The sequence below is a fragment of the Nelumbo lutea genome, chromosome 8, assembly GCF_056320005.1.
Source record: "Nelumbo lutea isolate HS-2025 chromosome 8, American lotus-T2T, whole genome shotgun sequence".
NCBI classification, from domain to species: domain Eukaryota; kingdom Viridiplantae; phylum Streptophyta; class Magnoliopsida; order Proteales; family Nelumbonaceae; genus Nelumbo; species Nelumbo lutea.
Genome location: NC_142691.1, coordinates 4,137,926 through 4,160,558, shown reverse-complemented (window position 1 = coordinate 4,160,558; position 22,633 = coordinate 4,137,926). Strand labels below are relative to the sequence as shown.

General features: G+C 38.7%; 1 protein-coding gene across 2 annotated transcripts; it reads right to left on the bottom strand.

The window, feature by feature from the left end:
* On the bottom strand, positions 1-22,333 carry LOC148842265 (uncharacterized). Of its 2 annotated transcripts, none has more exons than XM_088957853.1 (5): positions 21,985-22,333; positions 8,288-8,416; positions 4,886-5,081; positions 712-753; positions 1-600 (listed from the first exon to the last, which is right to left on the bottom strand). In XM_088957853.1, the coding sequence occupies exons 2-5, from the start codon at positions 8,401-8,403 to the stop codon at positions 565-567; spliced, it is 390 nt and encodes a 129-aa protein (XP_088813979.1). In that variant the 5' UTR covers positions 8,404-8,416; positions 21,985-22,333; the 3' UTR covers positions 1-564. The 2 variants fall into 2 exon arrangements, with proteins under 2 accessions (XP_088813979.1, XP_088813980.1); XM_088957854.1 differs by having other exon boundaries at positions 1-293; positions 734-753.
* Positions 22,334-22,633: the final 300 nt, after the last annotated feature.

Below are 22,633 nucleotides of genomic sequence, written 5' to 3'. Positions count from 1 at the left end.
TTAGGAGAAGCCAATATACTGTGGATTTTGAAATAATCAGAATATAATTCCAAAGTTATAAAAAGAAAGCAAAATCTGGAGAGTACACAGACTGCTCCCAACCATCAAAGTACTCAGAAAAGTAAACCACAGAAAGGTCTTAGAAGGCACCATCCTTCCCGCACTGGTGGTAAAGAAAGCAGATAATGGCAGGCAGTAACAATAACAGGGTTCAATCATCATCATCATCACAGTGTGGTTCCTTTCTATTGCAGATGCTTCCTTAGAATATATGGACAATGTCATATGCAAAACTTGGTGCATTAAGGAAAATCAATAGAGCATTAATTTTCAAAAGTAGGGTAAGGAGAAAGAAGAAATAAGAATGATATGATTTGAGTCCCACCCAGTAGTTGAGGACCATGAACAAAATTAACTCCTTTGCCATCCCACCCATGGAAATTCTGATTGAGTAGTCCAATAAATGAGAAGCCATTTTGCCAATTGGATAACAGGTGGTCTATGGAGTTACACTGAATGGCAAAGCATCAATCTCTTATTCCAATATTTCAATAACAGGTTGATTTAGCATACCTTTTCAGTAGAGGCATATCCCAAACCCTATTTTGTTTAAAGTAGTTTCATTATCAATAAGTAAAATTGTTAGTATTACTCTTTATTCTGATATGTTATTTAACATAATGAACTATCATCTTTTTAAGATCACACTACCTTTGAATTATAGTAAGGATACGTCCAGAACAAAACGTATGACTGCAAACATACAAAGATAATGTCAGTTAGATAGAACTACTACAACTGTAGCAATACCAATAAAGAAAGCCTCAACAACCTTGACTTAAAAATGGCCAGACATACATGCAAGAGAGAGAGAGAACAAAAAAATGCCAATGCACTTGGAAACAAATACAAAGTAACTCTAACAATTCTTAACACAGGATTTCAAACCCTCCTCATGCTTCATCCATCGGTAAGAAAATCACCTGTTGAAGACTTGAAGCGTTTTTTTCAAAGCAGAGTGAATTTTCTAGCCATTTTGTTTGCAAGAAACCATAACAAGAAATGCATTCATTCTTGGGAAAAAACCATACAATTCATGAAGAACCACATGGCAAATGAGTACAAACAGCTTAGAGCTGACAATTGTTGTGTTATGGATGAAAACAATATCAGTACAAATCTTTCTAAGGGTCTGGCAGACCCAGTCCAAACCATTTTTCTGCATCCCTTCCCCAGTTAGCATATTAGCAAGGCTGTCCTCAGTCCTAGGTATCCACAAGAACGAGTGATTCATATTTCCAACAAGCTACCACTATCAAGAAATATAGCTTTCTCACAAACCCTGATCTTTTTCCAATAACCCTAATAAATTTCCTTGGATCTCTAAGACTTTCTTAAGAAAGCATTCGATATCTATAACCTAATCAGGAAGAGCAAGCTTGGAGTCATTGGGAGTCTGTGGGTCTCACAGGATTTTGACAAAGTCAAAGGGAAATACTGATATTGCAGGCCAAAAATATCAAGGAAAATCATGCCAGTTTTCTAGTAAAAGTTTTAGAAATACGTTGTAAACCATATGCAAAAATCCACTTAGCCACTTCTCTCAGTTAATTTTTCTTGACAAATAAGCAGAACTGGAAGCAGTTTGACCTTTTTTCTCTTCCTTTTACTGAATCTATTCTTGCTGCTTGAGAGACATGCAAAAGTCCTTAATGTTGCCTCTCCTCTCCATGGAATACTCTCTTGGAATTTTAATCTCCAGAGACATCCCAAGAGTCCAATGGAAATGGTCTACTCTTGGTCTTGAAATCCTGAAAAAGAAAGCCTCAATCATTGTAGAGTTCATTCTGGAGTTTGGCCACTTGAGCCTCGTTGACTTCCATCATTTAATCGCCCATTTAGGAGGGATTTCATGCCACGTTTTTTCAAACTTCAACATTTTTTAGGCATGGAAAACCAAAGTCACAGTTGGTGAAAAACATAGAGCTGGAACAAGTGTTTGTACAGCCACTTACCAGCTGTCTCCTCAACCAATATTAAAGCTTGGTCATTTCTCCGTTTTTTCATTTTAAAACCTTTCAACATAGACAATTATGCCCCTTACTCTTTCCTTTAGCTTCATCTTATTTAGTGGAAAATGTACTCAAATGCATTTCTAATACTCAATGAAGTCCTTTAGCTTCCATTTTTAAGCAGCTAGAATTAAACGCCAACCCTCCCAAAGGGACCAAAATCTCTTTACAAGTCTTTATAAACCCTTCTCCAGCGGCCCAGCCAATCAACACTTCCGTTTGATATGACATGAAAGATGTTGGTCCCATTGTATGACAGTTTTTTATGTTCAATGAGTAGATAAATGAGGAAGCTTCACTAGATGGTCATTTCTGGAGAGTGTGTGGGGAAGGGGGAGCACCTGTTGCATTCCATGGTCCCAGAAACTTTCCTATGTATGAGAGGAAACACTTGACGTTTGGAGCTCCTTAGTAGCTTCTTTTTTTTTTTGAAGTATATATTTCATTAATAATCAAAAACCACATGCGCACTGAGGCTGTACAAGTGAATAGATAACATTTCAGCTTAAAGGCAGGCTTTACAAAAAGCAACCTTTTGTCAGAAAAAGTATCACAACAGATGTCATGCCAAAACTTAACTCTGATGTCGTTCCCTACCTTAAACTTTAACTCCTCTCGAGAATTCAGCCTGAATTTTTCTAATGCCTTTCCAAAGACTGCAACCATAGGAAGAAGTCACTTAATTAGAGTCCCCACCCAATTCACTTCTGCCATACTTGGCTTCAATCACTTCCTTCCAGGGAACACCTTCTGAGAATTCAGTCACTTCATTATAGTCCCCACCCAGCCAATTGGAAGCATTGGAGGCTCTAAAACTGAGCTGGTGCATGCCCGTTTCAATGAAAGCTTTGTTGGAGGAATGGCACATTTCTGGTTTGACCAAGAGAGGGAAAGTATGCTGGTCTGCCATTCCCCTGGCAATCCTTTGGGCTTTATGGTACGAGGAACAATAGAATTTTTGAGCAAACAGCAACTTCTGAAGCCAAAGTCATCAGTTTGGCTTTAGGCGCTATTAGAAATTCGTGTCTATAGATAATGTTTTTAAAGGCAATACTCTTGACTGTTCTTTTTTGAGGGTTGACTTTTTCTGAGGTTCTACTTGGCAGTTTCTCATACAATTTCTCATTGTACAAAGGACCTTATACTTTTGTCTTAATACAATTATAATTCACCTTCTCTCAAAAAAAAAAAAATACAGAAGATGAATCACATTCTAGGTCATCATATTCAAACTTGGTGTAGCCTCTTGCAGAGCAATTAGAAATGCATGCCAAGGCTTCATCAATGTTGATTGTTGGTGCTTGTCCTGCAAGAAGATAAATCTTGTGTGCTTGTTGGGAGTTCGGACAGAGCAAGATCTGAGATGAGGGAGATGTTTTCATGATATTCAGTGAAGATTTGAAAGGTTCATCTGTTTCTTTTAGAACTTCAATTAATCACATTGAAACAGCAGAAAGCTGCTTCATGTTCAGCACCTCTCATATCTTTCCAGGATCAAAGTTGTTAAGTTGTTGAGGGAAATATAATGTGCCTACATATAAACCCTCCTATGAAAGAAAACTCCATCCTCAACAGGGATACGTTTGGAGAATCAACATCTTCACTGTAAATGAAGGATGTTGGGATGGTAAACATGGAGAAAATATTGATGTGGAGGCAAGGTTATCTAGGGTCAGGGATGAATCTACTGGGGCCACCCAAAACATGCCTTTAATTTCAGTGCAAATAATCTCAATTAAGATATAAGTTTCATCTAAAGGGAGGTTTGGACACCATGACAAGATCACTTTCAGATCCCAATATGATTGTTGGGCTGAATAGGGTGCTTGCATGTTTCAAGTTTAGGCTTTGGATCCAATCAATTGCTGTTGAGCCTAGAAAGGAGGAAAAGTAAACCATTTCTTAATTCCTACACAAAGGTTCTTGCAATGATGAGAGACTGGCTGGATGGGCCTCAATCGTTATTCTTTTCCTTTATTCTTTTTATTCTTTTATTAGGTCCTCTTGTAGCTTAGTGGGCCTCATTGTTATGGGCCTTCCATTAATTATTCTTTATGGTGTTTAAGTTAGCCGCACTACTGAGGGCATCTATGTATTTGTCCCTTTATATCAGATTAGATCTAATAAAAGAATTTAGGGGACTAGATAGAGGATCGATTAACTCTCTTCTCCATCTCCCTCTTCTCTTTCTCTGAGCTTGTTTCTTTCATTCTTCTCCAGTTTTTTGTCAACTATTACTTGTTTTGGTTCAGCTCTAATTGCCTCTTACAAGAATTTAGATACAACCTGCAATGTGAGGGTGAAGATTTGGAGGGAATATTGTTCTTTGAGTCTTGAACGTTAAATATCACTCTGTTTGAACAAGCTTGTTTCTTTCATTCTTCTCTTCAGTTTTTTGTCAATTATTACTTGTTTTGGTTCAGCTCTAATTGCCTCTTACAGGAATTTAGGTACAACGTGCAATGTGAGGGTGAAGATTTGGAGGAAATATTGTTCTTTGAGTCTTGAATGTTAAATATCACTCTATTTGAACAAGTTTGTTTATTGAATGAAATAAAAACCACTCCCAATCCCAATGATGAGAATGCCATGCAGGATTGGACTTCGACAAGATAGATGTGTTATTTTTTGCAGTCAACTGAATCATGGGGGGGATGCCAGTGCATACCACAATATATAAATGTACCAACAAAAGCTACAATTTTTATCAGTAAACATAAGATAAATAGTATATAACGATGGTTAAAAAAAGGATACAATAAATAATAAACTAAAAGTTAATCATAACTCCTATTAAAAAGAGCCATACATACCAAAATCCCACCAAGAAACCCATCAAGTAGGAGTCTATTCCAGCAATCAAAGTATGAATGAATGGAGAACTTTGCCTTTGCTGCAAGTCCCATAGAAGTAATGGCCATGATAAGGAAATAGAAGACAAATCCAGTCAAGCCAGTATATCCCAAAATGCCAGCAATTACGCCACCAATGATTGACAAAAATGTTCGACTGCAAACATAAATGGATTTAGGTTTTAGTAAAATAGGAAATGAAAAAAAATGTAGATGTGACATCAATAAAGGTGAATAATGGCATGTTGAAAGATGCTAAGAAAGAAAAACTATAAGATGCCCAACACAACTTAAAATACAATAACATACGAACTTTCCAAATAAAAATAATATAGGTGACATGAAAAGTAACAAATACCATTACAACTTGAAGCACAAGGATGTCCATGCTTTTTCTGGTTTTTTGAATTTTTCTATTTTTAAAATTGAACAAAATAACTCAAGTAACCGATCAACATTAAGACTTTTCCCATTATCTCTCCCCATTAATTCATCATTAACTTTCTCTACTCTTTCTCCTACAATAACTCATGCCACTAATTATCCTTCTTCTCATTTACTCCATTAGATTTCTTAAAATTCATCAACTCTATCAATATCTATATCCATTTCAATTTAATTATAATTTTAAATCTATTAGATATATTTACATTTAGTTATAATTTTTTTTCGAAAAGGTAATGTAAAATTTTATTGATGAGAGAAGATACAATACAACAGCAACCTAGTGGGAAAACACCAGGAAGACCACCATTTTACAAAGTCCAAATGGGGTGAGATTCAACAAGCTGAAATACATTCTGGTTTTCAAAGTCTGAAATTACGGATAACCAGGAAGCAAGTCTGTTGACAGCAGTCTTAAGCAGGTATTCAGGGGCTTTATCTTTGTTGCAGAAAACACGACTGTTCCTCTCAGACCACACAGAGACCAGGATAACTGCAGGAATTGTTTTCCAGACCAGCTTCCCCTTTTTACTCAGACCAGAAAGCTTCCAACTGCACAGAACCTCCTTGACGAGGCATAACCCAGCCGATGCCGGCTGACTTGATGAAGCACTCCCATAGCTTAGCAGACACGGGGCAATGGATGCAAAGATGATCACCAGATTCTTGAACCAAAACACAGTGTCACACAACCCACAGTTCAGATCAGGAATCTGAACCCCACGCCTAATCAAAGTAGTTTTTGAGTTTTGACAGACATTTGTCTAGAGCCAGCACCCAGACAAGAAAATTTGCCTTGGAGGGACTAGTAGAAACCCAAATCTGCTTACTAGGGAACCCCGTATTAGAACCTTGACTTAGCTTTTCAGCCATAGATTTAACTGAGAAGCAACCATCTCCACTCCACTTCCACTTCCACTCATCTTCCATATTAACAGAAATATGCTGATTTTGCAACAGCTGTAATAACTCCAGCAGCTGCTCCAGTTCCCAGTCATGGAGGTTCCTTCTAAAGAGGGGACACCAAACAGCACAACCACCCACCCACTCAAAAGAGTCAAAGGCTGATGCAACAGGGAAGGAGGAACACTGACAGAGGTTAGGAATGACCTCAGCAAGGGGGGTGTTAAAGAACCAGGGGTCCTTCCAGAATTTCAGCCTCTTACCATCTCCAACTTTATATTCCAGACCTTCTGAAAAAGAAGGGAAACCTTTCATAATACCCTTCCACAGGGAACAGTCCCACGCCTGAAGAGGGTCCAAGTATTTCCAGTTACCCCAGTCCACACCATATTTAGCAGCTAAAGATGCCTCCACCATGCATCTCTTGCAGAGCCAAATCTCCAAATCCACTTACTTAGGAGGGCAGAATTAAAAGTCTTCAGTTTTCTTACTCCCAGCCCTCCTTTTACAGGCAAACAGACCTGATCCCAACTAACCAGGTGAATTTTCTTATCCTCTTCCCAACCCCTCCACAAAAAATTAAATTCTATCAAGTCACAATTTAGAATATAATTAACTTAATTACATTGAATTAGCTTAATACAACTATTATTTACTTCATAATAAAAAATAAATTCTATTTACTTATAATTTATAACCCATGGTAGATTATTAGGATAAATAACCTACTTTTTTTATCAATGCTAAGTAACCTACTTCCATTTAAAAGATAATTAATTTTTAAGTTAATTAATCAAGTAAATTACATTTCAGAATAAATATAATTTTCTTTACTCAATAACAAAACTATAAAAATTTGAAATATAAAATTACATTTAATTATAATTATAAACCATTTAAATTCCATTTTAGACTTAAAATTATAATTTAAAATTCACTAATATATTTCTATTTAATTACAATTATTAACGAAAATGCATAACTATTAACAAATTTTAATTAATTATATATAATAAAAATATCACATTTTAACATTATTCAATAAGAAAATTTAAAATTGATTACTACAAATAAAATATCATAAAAATTATAATCCATTTACATTCCATTTGAAAATAATGAAAATTAATTAAACATAGTAAAATTAAGTAAATTAATAAAAAGTAATAAAATAAATTAAAAACTAATATCCATTCAAAATTCATTTAAAATTAATACAAAATTATCTAACAATAATAAAGTTCATAAATTTAAGAAATAAGTAAAAGTAATATAAAACAATACAAAGTTATTGGTTTTGATATTTGTTTTTTTATAAGCGCTTTTGAAATTTGTTTTCATTAATTTAATCTCATTTAAATATTGGTAAATCTAAACATTTCCCATAGCAATGCTAATATTTTTCACTAATTTAAGTCTCAAGAACAAACCAGGTAAATGTTAACAAGGATAATCTAGCCTCTCTTCCACAGGCTAGTGTAAACAAGTACAATCTCCCCCATAGCATTTGAAGGAAATCCACCAACCTCTCTTAATCAATTGTCCATTTTGAAAAAAAAAAAAAAAACAATTAAACAAATAGTTAAGCATAGTTCTTGGATCAACCCATGCATCATTCCTATCCCCTACTAATAAATCTCATTACCAACCAAAATTAATAAAGCAATAAAGTAAACATAATAGAAACCAAACAAACAGCAATATTAAATGTAATATTTCAAATATAGGTAGTAAGGCATGTGATTGTAGCATTGCTACTCAAACATGATTACTTCAATAGAAAGTTACCATATCCTGCAAAGTCCAGATGTGATACCCAAATTTGTAACTAGTAATATTACAATATTGCTCAAACTCTCATGTAATAGATGATTCAATGACTTCCACCTTTGAAAATACCTTCTCATGAAGCAGACATAGGATATTCATGTAAAAGACGATTAGACCTTTTATTTGAGTGGTAAAAGTAATTGAAACAAGAAAGGCATTAACACATACTGATGCATAAGTACAAACCTATAGTAGATTATTTTCGTGTTATTTTGCAAGTTCTCCACATTGAAGGTTGGTAAATCATTTGAAGAATCAGTAGATTTTTTCTTGGAAGCCCCTGAATCTTCATGTCCCGCCATTACTTCTGCTTATCTGTGTAAAAGCAGTTAATATTAGTAAATAAATAAATAAATAATTAAACACTCATATGAATTAAATATTAACTAACTTGGATCAAGTGAAACCATAGCAAAAGTCTTTAAAAAATGGTATTTACAGTACACAAAAGATGATTAAGGGTCCATTTGGTTCACAGCCGGAATCAGAATCAGAATCAGAATGGTCTATTCCCATAGTCTGTTTGGTTCAGAGAGGAACGAGAATGATAATTGGAATCACCAGGAATGGGATTTCATTCCCAATGGAGGGGGAGGGAATGGTGATTCCCTCAAATGAGGGAATGCCATTCCACCACAAATGGGAACGGGATTCCGTTTCCACCCAACCAAACAGTCGGAATCGGAATAGCCCATTTCGATTCCGATTCCAGACCCCTATGCCTGCAAACGAAACGGGGCTTAAATGATACATACATCCCACATAAGATTAGATGCATTGGATAGATAAGATTTCCTGGTGGATCAAGTAGTAAGTCGGGGGTTTTTTTTGAAGAAGTTGGGATAGTTGAAGTGTCTAACTCACTCAATTTTTCTTAGGTGGAGAAAGCTTTGCCACAGCCACCTTTTCTAGGAAGGAAGAAGAAGATACAAGAGTTTGACTTGATGAATGTGTCATGGATGCTAGGAGGAACCATGAAAATTTTGTGGTGGACATCTTTAGTGTCTTTAGAGTGGTGTACTGAAGGCAGTGTTTTAAAAGTGCAAGGCACAGGGGTCAATTTGTGCCTGAGGCGCAAGGCGCAGGGCGAGGCGTGCACCTTTTTGAAGCAAGGCGCAAAAATACAAAAAAAAATGTCAGAGAATTAAAAAAAAATGCCAAAAAAGCGTCAAATTTTCAAAAGGGGGCACACCTGGGCTGAGGCGCTAGGCGCACCAGGCGTGCGACTTTTGAAAGGGCTGCGCCTAGGACCTAGGTGAGGCGCATACCCTAAAATGCGTCTCACCTGTGCGCCTCAGGCATGCCTTTTAAATCACTAACTGAAGGTTTTGAGCGATGTAGCTCGAGATAGGAAGACCAGCGGAGGTTGGAGGGAGATTGGGAAGGGATCCCCTTAGGACATTCTGAGGTTTGAAGAGAAGATGAAATGTAGAATTAGGGGTGGAAGAGGCAAGAATTGATGGCATTGCTTTGTGTTTGAAGAGGGTCCAGTCCAGATTGATTAGACTACCACTGTGTTTTCTTTTGCTGAGGATGTATTGTTCTTTTCTTTTTTTTTTATGAATGAAGATAATTTATTATTCAGAAAAAAAAGGCAATACAGGAAACCCAATGCCTTTTTTTAATTTCTGTTGAAGGGCTACACAACGTAGACCATCCCCCAACCCAGGTGCAGGTGGGATTCAATCCCAAGTCTCCACTACGACCAGCAGGAGACCTTACCAACCAGCTGGGTTGGCACCTTGCAGTTGGTTCAGTGCTTTTTCAAAATAAGAGTTCAGTTGGGTAGTTTTTTAGAGGAAACTTCAACTTTTGGCTAAGGTGGCAACCTGTGTTCTTGTATGCAAGTTTTCTGGGGCATGTGTATAATTATAAATCTTGGGGTTGCTGCTGGTTTTGCTATGGGTGCAACTTATTAGCATGTGTTTTAAATCTTTTGATACACTCCATTCTCTATCTATGTATCACTTATCCCTTGTTTTAAGGTTTTAATTAGGGATATAAATAAAGAAAGAAAGATTTAAAATGACTCTGCAGTTGAGTTGGTAATCTACTAGTTGACCTAATTGGTGCGTAGTTGTTCAAGGTGACTGCATCATGAGCATCAGCCAACTAGTCAAGGATGCAGCTGGTCCAGCCCTCGGCTGACTAGTCAATGGTTGGTTGGACATTTGATAACAATGAATTTCATATGAAATTGTTTTTAATGATACTTTACATTACCTATCAAGAAAAAGATATGAAATTGTTCCATTAATTATGTACTATATTATTGCGTTCTTTTTTGATAAATAAATATTATTGCGTTATTTTTGAAACTATTGAAATTAATGGAGTTAAAATACTATTTTCTTATATAATTAACAGTGTTGATTTCATTCCAAGACAAGCCATACTATCCAAAAATCTAGACAGCATGAGCCAATAACCCAAAGGCTGCAAAGGATACTTAGATAAGGATTGCAAGTTACTCCCCAGCCAGGCATTACCCATAGAAGCTTTTCTGTGTTACCCTAAGTTAATGAATCTTCCAAAGCATTTTCAGATCTAGGGATCCATCTGAATGAACTGTCAGGTTGAGAGCTAGAGCCTGCACCTGTATGGCAAAGTTTTTGCCTTAAGGGTATTGCTATCATTTTTTTTTTATCAATAACAGTAACTTTTATTAAAAAATATTAAAGAAAGATACAGTATAAAGGGAGGGGTAAAAACACTTAACCCTCCCTAACAATAAGGATCATATTACAACACAGCCCAAAAAAGATTTGCTCTTCCCACCCCTTGTTTGGCCAAAAAATCTGCCATAGAATTGGCACACCTCTTGGCCCACTGAACCTGAATTTGCATGTTTCGAGTAATCTGGTTGATTTTCTTTTTTTCATTTGAGAACTTCCACAGACTAGAATATTCCTCCTGCAACCAGTTAACTGTCAACCTTGAATCTCCTTCCACCAACAGATTTCTGATTTTCAACTGCTTGGCTCTTTTGATCCCTTCCAAAGCTGCCAAAATTTCAGCTCTCAATGAATCCCCCCAGCCTATAGGTGCTGAGAACATGGCAATAATTCGACCTTCTTCATCCCGGAACACTCCACCTATACCTGAAGGACCTGGATTTCCTTCACTGCTAGCATCAAAGTTCAATTTAATGTATCCCAAAGCTGGTGGAGTCCAAGCTGGATTGAGAGAAGAAGCCAAGGGAGCAGACCGACCACTTCTTCCCACTTTCGAATGATGTCTCCTGCTGAACAACCTTCAAATATCTTCATAGACTTGACCTAACGAACCACCCTAACATATATTAATTCGATGATGGCTTCCCTGCTTTTTTCTTTCTAATGAAAAGTTCTTTGATTTCTTTCCTCCCACACACTCCAGCAAACAGCTGCTCTAGCACATCTCCACATTTTAAACCCCTCACTGATGTAGTACTAAATAAGCTCTGCACACTTGGAGGGGGGGTCCATCTACAACCAAAGAGAGAAAAACCAACACCATATTTCTGATACGAGTTCAAATCAGCCCCCCCACCAGATTGCCCCCCACAACGTCCCACAGCACATTCCCGCCGTGCATTGTGAACATCTCCCGATGATGACATCATAATTTCTGGTATCATCATCTGGAGATGTTACCAATACATGGCGGGGATGTGTTGTGGGACGTTGTGGGGGGCAATCTTGTGGGGGGCTGATTTTCTCACAAAAGGGCAAGAAACTAATAAGTGATAACATCTCTCACCATTCTTCTTACATAAAATGCACCAGTGCGGGGATAAACACCACTTAGGCCTTTTCTTTTGAAGTAGGTCACAAGTGTTACACTTTTCTAGGATAGCTTCCCAGCAGAAGACACCTACTCTGGGAGGGATTGGTCTACCCCAAACTTCCCAGACTAGGAAAGGAGAACCCAGGATCGGATTGGACTATGTTAATTCTTTGAAAAAGGAAGAGCAAGAGAAAATACCCGACGGAACAAGAGACCTCACCCTACTGTCCACTCTAGAGGGGTCAATAACTACCTCCTCCAGAATCTTAAGCAAGTCAGAGATGGAATCCAACTCAGAATCTCTGAGTTGCCTTCTAAAACCCAGGTTCCAATTAACTGCAGAATCAGACGAAGTAAGAAAAGTAGCTATACGCTCATTTTTAAACCTTGAGAGGGAAAACAAAGACGGGAACTGCTCTTTCAAAGGAATGTCTCCCACCCAAATATGCTCCCAAAAACTCACAGACATACCAAAACAAAGGTCATACCTGATAAAAGGAAGAAAAAAAGGAAGGATGGCATGAATAGACTTCCAAGGAGACGCCCTTGTAGCCCTAGATGAGATCCTCGTGTCCCAGTCGTCTGTCTCTTGCCCATGAATACTTAGGATTATTTTAGCCCACAAATTCTCCCTTTCTTTATTCAATCTCCATAATCATTTCCCCAAAAGAGCTTCATTCTTCTTCTTTAAGTTACCCACACCCAGGCCACCATCATTTTTGGCTTTTGTAACCAAGTCCCACCTAACTCTATGGTCCCTTTTCTCCTCCCCTGGTCCCCATGAGAAATCCCTCATTAATTTCTCCAGAATCCTACATACTCCCTCAAGAATTCTAAACACATACAAAAAGTAAATCAGAAGGTTTGCCAAGATTGACTTTATCAGAGTTATCCTACACCCAAAGATAGGTAGTTTTTCTTCCAAGAGGCTAGTCTTTTTGTGAATCTATCAATCATCAGGTTCCAAAAGCTCCTCTTGGTAGGGTTATCCCCTAGTGGAAGCCCCAAATATTTCAATGGCCATTGAGCAATCCCACAACCCAAAACTTGGGCCCTTTCTTCCACCTCTCTGACACTCATATTGATGCCAATCACACAACTCTTATCAAAGTTTACTTGGAGGTTAGTCACATGTTCAAACACCTTGATTACCATCTTTAAAGTACTAACCCACCTAATCTCCTCCCCGCCACAAAGCATAATTGTGTCATCTGCAAATTGTAAATGAGTGACCGGAACCCTGTCCCTCCCAACTCTCCAACCATTTACCAATCCTCTAGCATCTGCTTTCTCAATAAGCCTCCCTAACACTTCAGCAATCAAGGTAAACAAGAAGGGGGAGAGAGGGTCCCTTGCCTAATACCCCTAGTAGATGGAAAATGATTTGTCACCCTGCCATTCACCAGTATAGAATACTGGCACGTTCTATTACACCCTTTTATCCACTTGCATCACCTTTGCCCAAAACCAGCGGACTCTAGTACTTCTTGCAATAAGGACCAATCAACCAAATCATAAGCTTTTTCTATATCCAATTTGCATACCATCCCTTCCTTCCCTCTTCTTTTAAAATCCTCTACACTCTCATTTGCTATTAAAATTTGGTCTACAATTTGTCTATTCTTCACAAAAGCACATTGATTGGGGCTTATGATTGTGGGAACCACCTCACTAATTCTACGGGATAACACCTTAGCAATGATCTTATAGAGGCTATTTAACAAACCGATGGGTCTAAACCCTTTAGGGTGGCAAGCTCCCTCCTTATTTGGAATTAAGGCAATGAAAGTAGAGATCAGGCCTAAATTTATCACCCCTCTTTCAAGGAATTCCGAGAAAACACTTTGGATATCAGCCTTAATTATCTCCCAACAATCTTGATAAAAAGCCATCGTGAAACCGTAAGGGCCGGAGGCTTTAGATCTATCCATAGAGAAGATGGCATCCCTTATTTCTTCCAAATCAAACTCTCTTTCCAACCACTCAATCAATTCATTGGGGAGCCAAGGCCAATCCAACCCATCAATCCTTAATCTCTCGTTTAGAGGCCTTCTGAAGATAGACTTGAAGTATTCCACAAAGGCCCTAGCAATCTCATTCTGTTGGGTTAAAATTGTACCATCAACCACCAACTTAGAAATGGAATTTTTCTTTCTTCTGCCATTAGCTATAGCATGGAAGAATTTTGTATTCCTATCTCCCTCTTTCACCCGTTTGTGTCTGGATTTTTGCCTCCAACTAATTTCTTCTTTAAAAATTGTCCTCCAAATTTTTCCTCAACTCCCACCTCACCTATTTGTCCTTTTCCCCAAAACATCCCAGTTCTTCCTTTTGCATCTAATTCCTCAATTTGGCTTATCAACTGTTACTTCATTTCTTCTATCCTCCCGAAGTGAAGAGTATTCCACTCCTTAATTTTGACTTTCAGCTCTTTTAGTTTCCAGTGGAACTTCATTCCTACTCAGTTTGCGCTCAGGTTAATTTCATTCCACCACTGCTTCACTTTCTCTTTAAAATCTGGGTGCAGAAGCCACATATTCTCAAATCTAAAAGGGGACAGACCACTATTTCCAAAATCTGCCTTGCTTAGCATAATTGGCCAATGATCGGAGGTAACTCTTGGCAAGGCCCTTGACACCAAATCTCCCCAGTGCTCTTCCCAATTTGTTGTAAATAGGAATCTGTCTAGTTTGGAGTAAATTGGATCAACTTGGAGATTAGACTAGGTGAAATTATTATGTGAGAGATTTAGTTCCTTGAGTTCAAAGGCATTGATAAACTCGTTAAACTTCCTCATACTAGTAGTACTCCTTTGTCTTACCTTATTGCACTCAGCACTGAATCTGATCACATTAAAATCCCCTCCTAAACACCAAGGCCCATCCCAAAGACCTCTAATGTCTTCCAACTCTTCCCACAGATCATTCCTTTGCTTGTAGCCAGTAGGGCCATAAACATTAGCTAAGACCCATTTAAACCCATTTGTCACTTGCTTGAATTTGACAGAGACTGAGAATCTTCCCATTAATTCTTCCACACCTTCCACAATGTGACTATCCCTCCAGATGAACCCCAAGATGGACTCATTACCCAACTCAATCCATTTGCTCTCCACACACTTCTAGCCCACCTTTTATCAAAAGTCATGAGTTTAGATTCCTGGATTAAAAAAATATATATGGGTTTTCTTTCCTTAGGACCCCCTTTATTAAAGCTCTCTTTCTTGCATTCCCCAAGCCTCTCACATTCCAACTTACAATCTTCATTACTCCAATATAGTCTGCCCCTCTCCTAAACCTTCTTTCCTAAGAACCTCCTTTTCTTGCCCTACCCTTCCTCTCACTAAATTCTTTGTCCCCCTCCACATCCAATTTCAGCCTCTCAACTTCACTTAGCCTTCTTTTCCTCCTTTTCCCAGCTTCATTTTTTAATCTCCAAATTTTCAGCTCATTCAGATTTTTCACCTTGCACCCTAGCTTTTCAACAAATTCAGCTAGAGAGTCCTCTTCTTCATCTCCCTTTTTAGTCTGTTTATTTCCATCATCTCTGTGCCTCTTGCTTTCCTTCTCTTGCTCCACCCTTCCTTCAACTATTTTGGACTCACTGTTCTTCCTCTCTATCACCTCTTCCTTCTCCATTTCCACCCTAGTCAAATTATCCAACTCTTTTATTATTAAGTTCCACACCCTCAGCTCCCTCTCACCCCCCTCATGTATCTCCCCACCAACACCACCTCTATCAGCTTCTAATCCAAGGGTATTCGGCAAGGAAGCAGAACTGGAATCTAGGAGACAGGCATCATGAACAGAGTGGGCGTTAGTAACCAAATCCGAAAACACAACCATACCTGGGTCTGGATAGAATGGACAATCAACAATCGAATGGGTTTGACCAGTCAACAACAGAGAATGACTTTGCAGGCCACAACCTAGACTTAATTCACCATTGTTAGTACTTCCAAGGCTATGTCGTTCATCCCCACCTGATGTATCCATGTTTGAGATCTGGTGATTAACTGTTGTCTTCGCACCAGTTCCTCGCCCCTCGTTCATATTCTGGCCTGAATCCTTCTCACCTGAGGTTCAATTTTCTTCCCTGGCACCCAAGTAGCGCTCGGCTTCGTTAAACATCCCACTGTCTGTAGATGGTTTCAGCACTTCGATAGCCTCTTCTACGTTCTCAGAGAAAAGAATAGTTGTGCTAAAAGTGTCTTCCAACTGTTCTTTACGGTCATCAGTCTGGCTTCCTGCTTCCCAATCCGTCTCTATGTCATCCTCTGATAGATCGCAGCTTACCCAGCCGTCATCTTCTCCTTCAAGTTCATCTCTGCTATTCCTGGTGTATCTTGGATTTGGTTTGTCTTCTCCCCTCTTCTCTTGGTTGCCTTCTCTAGTTTTAACAACTGGAAGCCATCGCATGTTCTGCCTCGAGGAGTTCTGTCCACCTTCAAACTGTACACTTGCATCTGGTTTCAGCGCCAATGGAGAAGAAGATAGACCCTTACTAAGGTCTACCATCGCCTCCTTTGATGCCCGACTCACGTGACCACTTAAAGAGTCACATGAGCCAACAGTAGCACCATGGTTCTCCTTGAGGTTCGACCCAGACCGACCCAGTATTAGTCACATGAGCCAACAGTATTAGCGGATCATGTGGTGTTCGAAACCAGCTCTAAGTGGCCCCTCCCCTGGTCTGACCGGTTCCCCATTTGACCATTTCTGTATAGGATGAACCAGCAACAGTGTTCCTTTTATTTTTAAAATTATTTGAAAACTTTTTCATAAAGGTTGCTCGGCTTTTCATACTTGACTTTTCAGCTTCCAAAGAAAAATTCTTCTTTTCTCTAGAAGAGGCTTCCTCCCCAAAATGTAGATGTGTCCATACATCCCCTCCTTCTTCTCGCCAAGTGTTACCCACTTTGCCACATCATCATCTTATTCGAGCTTCACCCTCCCATACCACTATGACGCTTCAACTTCTGAGACAACCCAGATCTTGTACCAGTAACCTTCTGCACATAGATTGAGTGTTCTTGAAACGGCTTCCAGCTTCAAACCTGCTACCCTTAGATTGACTGCTCTCAAGTCTAAGGTCTTGCACGACAAGAGAACACCAGCCATCACCAGAACTAACTTGTCCAAGATGGATTTTTGCCATAAATGAAAGGGTAGCCCCAGCAGTTTCAGTTTGAAGCTCCCATCGACAGAGATCACCTCATTAGCCAGAGGACACCATCTTTCGATTCTCACAATTCCTTCCTTTGTTACCAAAATGGTAAATTCAACTGTTTCGTCTCCTACATCTAGAACTGCTTTCTTTTCATTGAAAGGTATTAGAATAACAGTTCGGTGAAGCCTGAGTTTCTTTGTCACCTCCTCTAATAACCCTTTCCAATCTTTGACATTTTTCGTTGTAGAGAGGATTACTTTCTTCTCCCATGCTCCTTTCTCCCCTACCATTGAAACTTTTGGTTCTGGCATTGTGAATCCCATCGTTGGGTTATCTTGACTTTCAGCCGGCTCTTCTAAACCCAACTTTTCCAGCTTCTTCCTTCTTTCGATCATTTCCTCCTTCTTGCTGCGTCCACCCTCTACCTTCTCTGCCTATGTCTTCACCGTCATCGACTCCTTATTGGCTAGTCTCATGTGTAGTATGTTAGCCATCTCAGTCCATCCCTATGTCTTGCCGCCTTCAGGAATAATGATGCTTTGCTTCTTCTTCTTCTCGAACTTTTCCTCCAACATTACAAACCAGCCTTTGGCATTTTTCCTTCTCTCTGCAACATACTCTCTCCGCGGCTATTTGAAAGAAGCAATCTAGGATTCACGCCAGCTTACATGGACTGCTCCATCTAGAAAACTTTGAAACCAAGGCACAGCTTCGCCCACTAGCAGAATCGTTCCTCTCCTGCCTTCTCTTATCTTTATCGTGAAATCTTTTTGGTAGAAGATCTCCTCCAATAGTATCTCTTTCCTTTTCACTCTCAGAGCTTTTCTCCACTTACCCACCGGTGAGAAGCCTTCAGACTCCATCTCGGTATTGCCATCATTTTAGACTTCCATTGTAGGAGATTTAACGGAAGGGGTGTGTTTATATATTTATTTGAAAGGTAGGGAGGTTTTTGCAGGGACTAAAACACAGGGGAGGTTAAAGTAATTCGTAGATTACCCAGGGAACCAAATACTTCTCTCTTGCTCTTTCTCCCTCTCCCTCTGGCAATGCGCATGGTGCTGGTAGCAGATCCATACAGATCACATGATAACCAAAGGCTATCTATCTGTCTCTGCTTAACATAAAACTAGAGAAGGTTTGAAATCCTATCTCTGTCATTTTTATCAGGTATGCTTCTCTCAAGTTCTCCCTCCAATTCCCCTTGTTTTGGAAAACGCAATTTTGCCCATAACTCTTCAAATAGCCTTATATTTCTTCTCTCTTGCATTTTGAAGCCCTATTTCAGTCAATGGCTGCCACTCCTCTCCCACACCTGCACATTTTCCAGTGAAACTTCCCTCCCGGCAGCTCTTCTCAGAGGAACTGAAATCAAGTGTGCATTCTCCTTTTTTTCTTTGTTTTTGCTGTGATGCTATAATATAGCAAAAAGTACAAGAATAGTTTGTCCTGTGAACATCAGAACTGCATTAATTGAGCAAATGATTTGAACTTCCAACCAGCTGACACAATGAGAGGGTGGGAGCCCACAGAGTGGCTATTAGAAACAGAGATGTGCCAAGCTAGTGTTATTGCACTGTCATGACAAAAGGTAGCTATAGACTTGGATGGAAAATCAGTCAATGATTGAAAGAGCTATATACATTCTTAGGGGTAATTTGGGTGAAGAATTTCCTAAGATCATACTATAGAAGCTGAGGAAAGAACGAAGGTGAGAGTGGATTCATCTGATTGTTTGGCAGCTTTTTGTTGTCCATCCAAGGCCAGGGATGGCAACTTTTGACCCATCCGACTCAGCCACTTGCAACCCAACCATTTAACAGGCAGGTCAGTCAAGTAATCCATTTAGGTCATAGAGAAGGGCTAAGGGTGGGTTGGTTGAGGGTGATAATTGGGTCGTCACTTAGAGTAGGGCTTAATGCTTGAACACAATCAACTCTTCAGCTCTACCCACCTCCATTTCCTCTGTTTGCAGAGAAACAGCAGCTTCTAGTGTGGATAGAGGCGTTTTTTGGCTGCAGTTCTATCTTCTCCACCACCCACAATCTCTCTCCTCTCCTAATCAGTGTTCCTTTCAAGCCATCATCTCTGATTTCCTCTTCCGCTTCCTCAGAATCCAAGCAAAATGAGTAAAGGAACAGGTTTCATCCATCCACAGGCACAAAGAAAACTCAGAAGGGGTATTCGATCTTGTCTTCTCAAAAAACCAGCTTTGATCTGTTTAACAGGGGTATCTCTGGTTTATCAACAGGACTGGTTTTATTTCCATTTCACTGTTGGTTTTTGGAGATTCTGAACACTTTTTGTTGTTGATTTGATATATTTCAGTCCGGTGATCTATGTTTCCCCATTATTATTGTTGTTTCCTTAAATGTTAATGGACCATTCACATTTTGTTGCTTTTAATTGGTACTTGCAGTATAATGTCCAGGGTTAGTGACGACTCTTAGCAAATTCATGTTTATTAGGAAATGAAACTATCTCAATCTCAGAATTTTTCCCACCTCAAAAGTCAGAAATTGTTAGTAGATTAATGAGGTTATTTATTGTTCCATTGAAATGGATGAACTGGTAACCATTTTTGCTAGGGTCAACTTATATCCAAATCCTAAATTTGGTTTGCATTGTTTCCTTGGTAAGTGACAAAGTAGCTTAGCTCTTTTTCTAGCTGATTGTCATCCAAAGTACTTTAGAATCCTGTAGTCTAGCATAGCAAACTCCCACCCCTTTTTCTTTAAATGAAGCCCTCAATTGGATATAGACACCAGAGACTAAGAAAAGAATGATATGGTTTCATATATAGAGGAACATAGTGGCTTGTCCTCATAACATAATACAAACAAGTAAAAGGTTCCAGTCAGATCTCTCACCAAGATGAGATCAACTAGTATCTAATGTGTCTTTTTTTTCTGAGAAGAGGTAAAGTATCATTTCATTAATTTCAAGATAAGAGAAGAGGTAAAGTAAAATTAAACCACTATTCCTTTGATGTTTACACAAAGATTTTCAACCTAAAAAAGAGAACCAGCTTATCAAAAATAAAACCTCAAAAAGAGAACTAAGGCTGTGTTTGGGGTTGTGATTAGGTAACTTATTGGACTTCCTAAAAGGTCCGATTTAAAAAGTTCTGTTTAAAAGTCAATTTTTGGTGTTTGGTGAGCATCATTTATCAATGCTCCTTATTTTTAAAAAAGAGACTAATGGATTTGGTAACATTAGTAAGAAAAGTCCTTACTTTCAATTAAATTCCAATATTGCCCTCGTGACTCTATGTAGCATATTTCATCACAAAACCATGAATTAATGCTTATAAACAATTATTACTACCAATACAGCATTTTTATTTGTATAGGGGGATGCTGTGAGGGAGATTTCTTGAGGAAAATGGAGTTTATGCAGAAAGCAACCTGGAGAAGATTTCTGAAGGCTGAAGCTAAAAACTTTTTCTTTGAGAGGTTCAAAGTAAAAGGGAATGAAATGTTGAAGACCAGAGAAGTGAGGAAAGCCATGGTTATGCTGGTAGGTATTGAGGTGGTTGAGTGGTTCAAACTGTTCATGGAAGGAGCACTACAGACAGGCAAACATACAGAATGGAAGAGCTCTAAAGAAGAACATCGAAGGTACCTAGTAGAAAGAAGATGGAATACAAAAGGCAGATTCATTGCTCTGATTGAGTTTTTTGGAGAAGGAAATAAACAATTCATCTACTTATTTGGGTGAATAATCCATATGATGCATACCTTCACACTAATGGCCAAGGTGACAATTTTTCTTTCTAATTTGGTCATATATGAGTTCGGTAACTTTTCTTGCTTTTCAAAAATCGAGAAAGGTTCTGAACCCTAAATCCTAAGATGTAGGGGCCAAGTGACAGTTTCCTTCTTTGTGCTTGGGACTTCAATCCATCCACAAGTGTCAAGAGCTGAGAAACAATCCGCCCTTCCACTTCTCCATTTGTTTTCTCTCATTTAGAAGCTATGGAATCAATCCCATCAATAAATATAATAGAGGGTGCATGCTTTTCAGCTTCTTCAAATGTCTTTCTGAGATTACTTTCACTCTCTCCAGCTAATTTTGACATAATTTCTGGTCTATTAATACAGAAGAAAAAAGCACCAATCTTAGAGGAAGTTCCACTAGTTCTCGTATTTGAGCCATCTGCTTTCTGACTCCACTAACAGCATCATAACCTACTTCATCTAACCCATCTTCATCCTCCCTCCTTACTGACTCTCCCTCACAAAAGATGTTAGTGTCTAGAGCAACCACACAATACTCTGTTGGGTCCGTCTCAATTACCTTATATCCAATACTCCTGATTCCACCTCTAACAAGAGATCCCCTTTCACAACTTGACGATATGCTTCCAAGAAATAAGCTACAAATGCAACCCCACAAATCAGAAGAGAAAATAAAGTTTATTGTTCAATTTGAAGAGCCAAGTAAACCAGAAAATCCTTTTTTTTTTTTCTTTGTAACAAAGCAGAACAAGACAGGAGTATTATGTTTATGGTTGTTCTCAAGAGAGACGGGAAGACAGACTAAGCACTAAAATGGTTATGAAGAGAAAGATTTCCTATCAACAACTTTTAGTTTTTTTAGTTGTCAATATCTAATATAATAATCAATAAAAGTCACCACACCATGAAAACCGTTAATTCCTAATTACAGACATTCAGTGGGCAACTTGAAAACCGAACTGAATTATGTTACGAAAGTACATAGCAATATTAGTCATATGATTGCCTTGTAAAAGTTACGAAAGCACAAAAGACCCTCCATCGGCGACATTGGAATGGAAGCACAGTTTCTTAGATGAAAGCAAGGCAAAGAAACTGGGTTCATTATTAACCCTCCATCGGTAAATTTTATTGATTTTCCATTCCAGAAAAGTAGCGAAGAGAGGCAGAGAAAGAAACTGATAAGGGAATAAATAAATATCTTACCAGGCAGAGGTGAAGAGAAACTCCGAGCAGAGAACCGAAATGTGCAGACCTTCCCTAAAACATGCGAGTAAGAAGTAAAAGACGCAGAGCTGAAGCTTCACTCGAACGAGCAGAGAACGATGCAGGGACACTCAAGTTATTACAGAGAAGGAGAAAGGATTGGAGACTCGAGAGAACGAGAGATGCAAGGAGATTTGAGCGGTTAGAGAGGAGAGAAGAGATCGGATACTCGAAAGGGAAGAAAACATTCGCACGCAGGAGGGAAAGAGGAAGGGTAGATTTTGTTGAATTTAATAAAGGGGCAATTTTATCATACAAAAAGGATATACGATTTTTTTTTTCGCTTTTCACGTTTGAACTTCGAAGCATGGTTTTTAAAAACGAACCGGTCAGGGGTTCGGTTACCGATTCGAACGGTCCGATCGATTGACCCAAATGGCCGTTCTGTTTTGACAAAAAAAATTAGAAAATAGTCAAAATCGTTCGAACGGTTCAAATGGTTAACTGGCCGGTTCAACAGTTTGCTGACTAAAATCAATAGTTTAGAGGAAAATGGAACCAGTCAGGTGACCGATTCTTAGTTTTTTCGGTCCAGTCTGGTTTTGAAAACCATGCTTCAAAGAACAAGTCCACTATCCTTACTCTTTAC

What these genes read in the sequence shown, in the direction of transcription:
- LOC148842265 (XM_088957853.1), bottom strand. Translation starts at nt 8,403, where the DNA reads ATGGCGGGACATGAAGATTCAGGGGCTTCCAAGAAAAAATCTACTGAT. An exon ending in ACGAAAATAATCTACTATAG is followed by an intron (nt 5,082 to 8,287) that starts GTTTGTACTTAT and finishes TTATGTTTGCAG; the next exon opens with TCGAACATTTTTGTCAATCA. An exon ending in ATCCTTACTATAATTCAAAG is followed by an intron (nt 601 to 711) that starts GTAGTGTGATCT and finishes TAAACAAAATAG; the next exon opens with GGTTTGGGATATGCCTCTAC.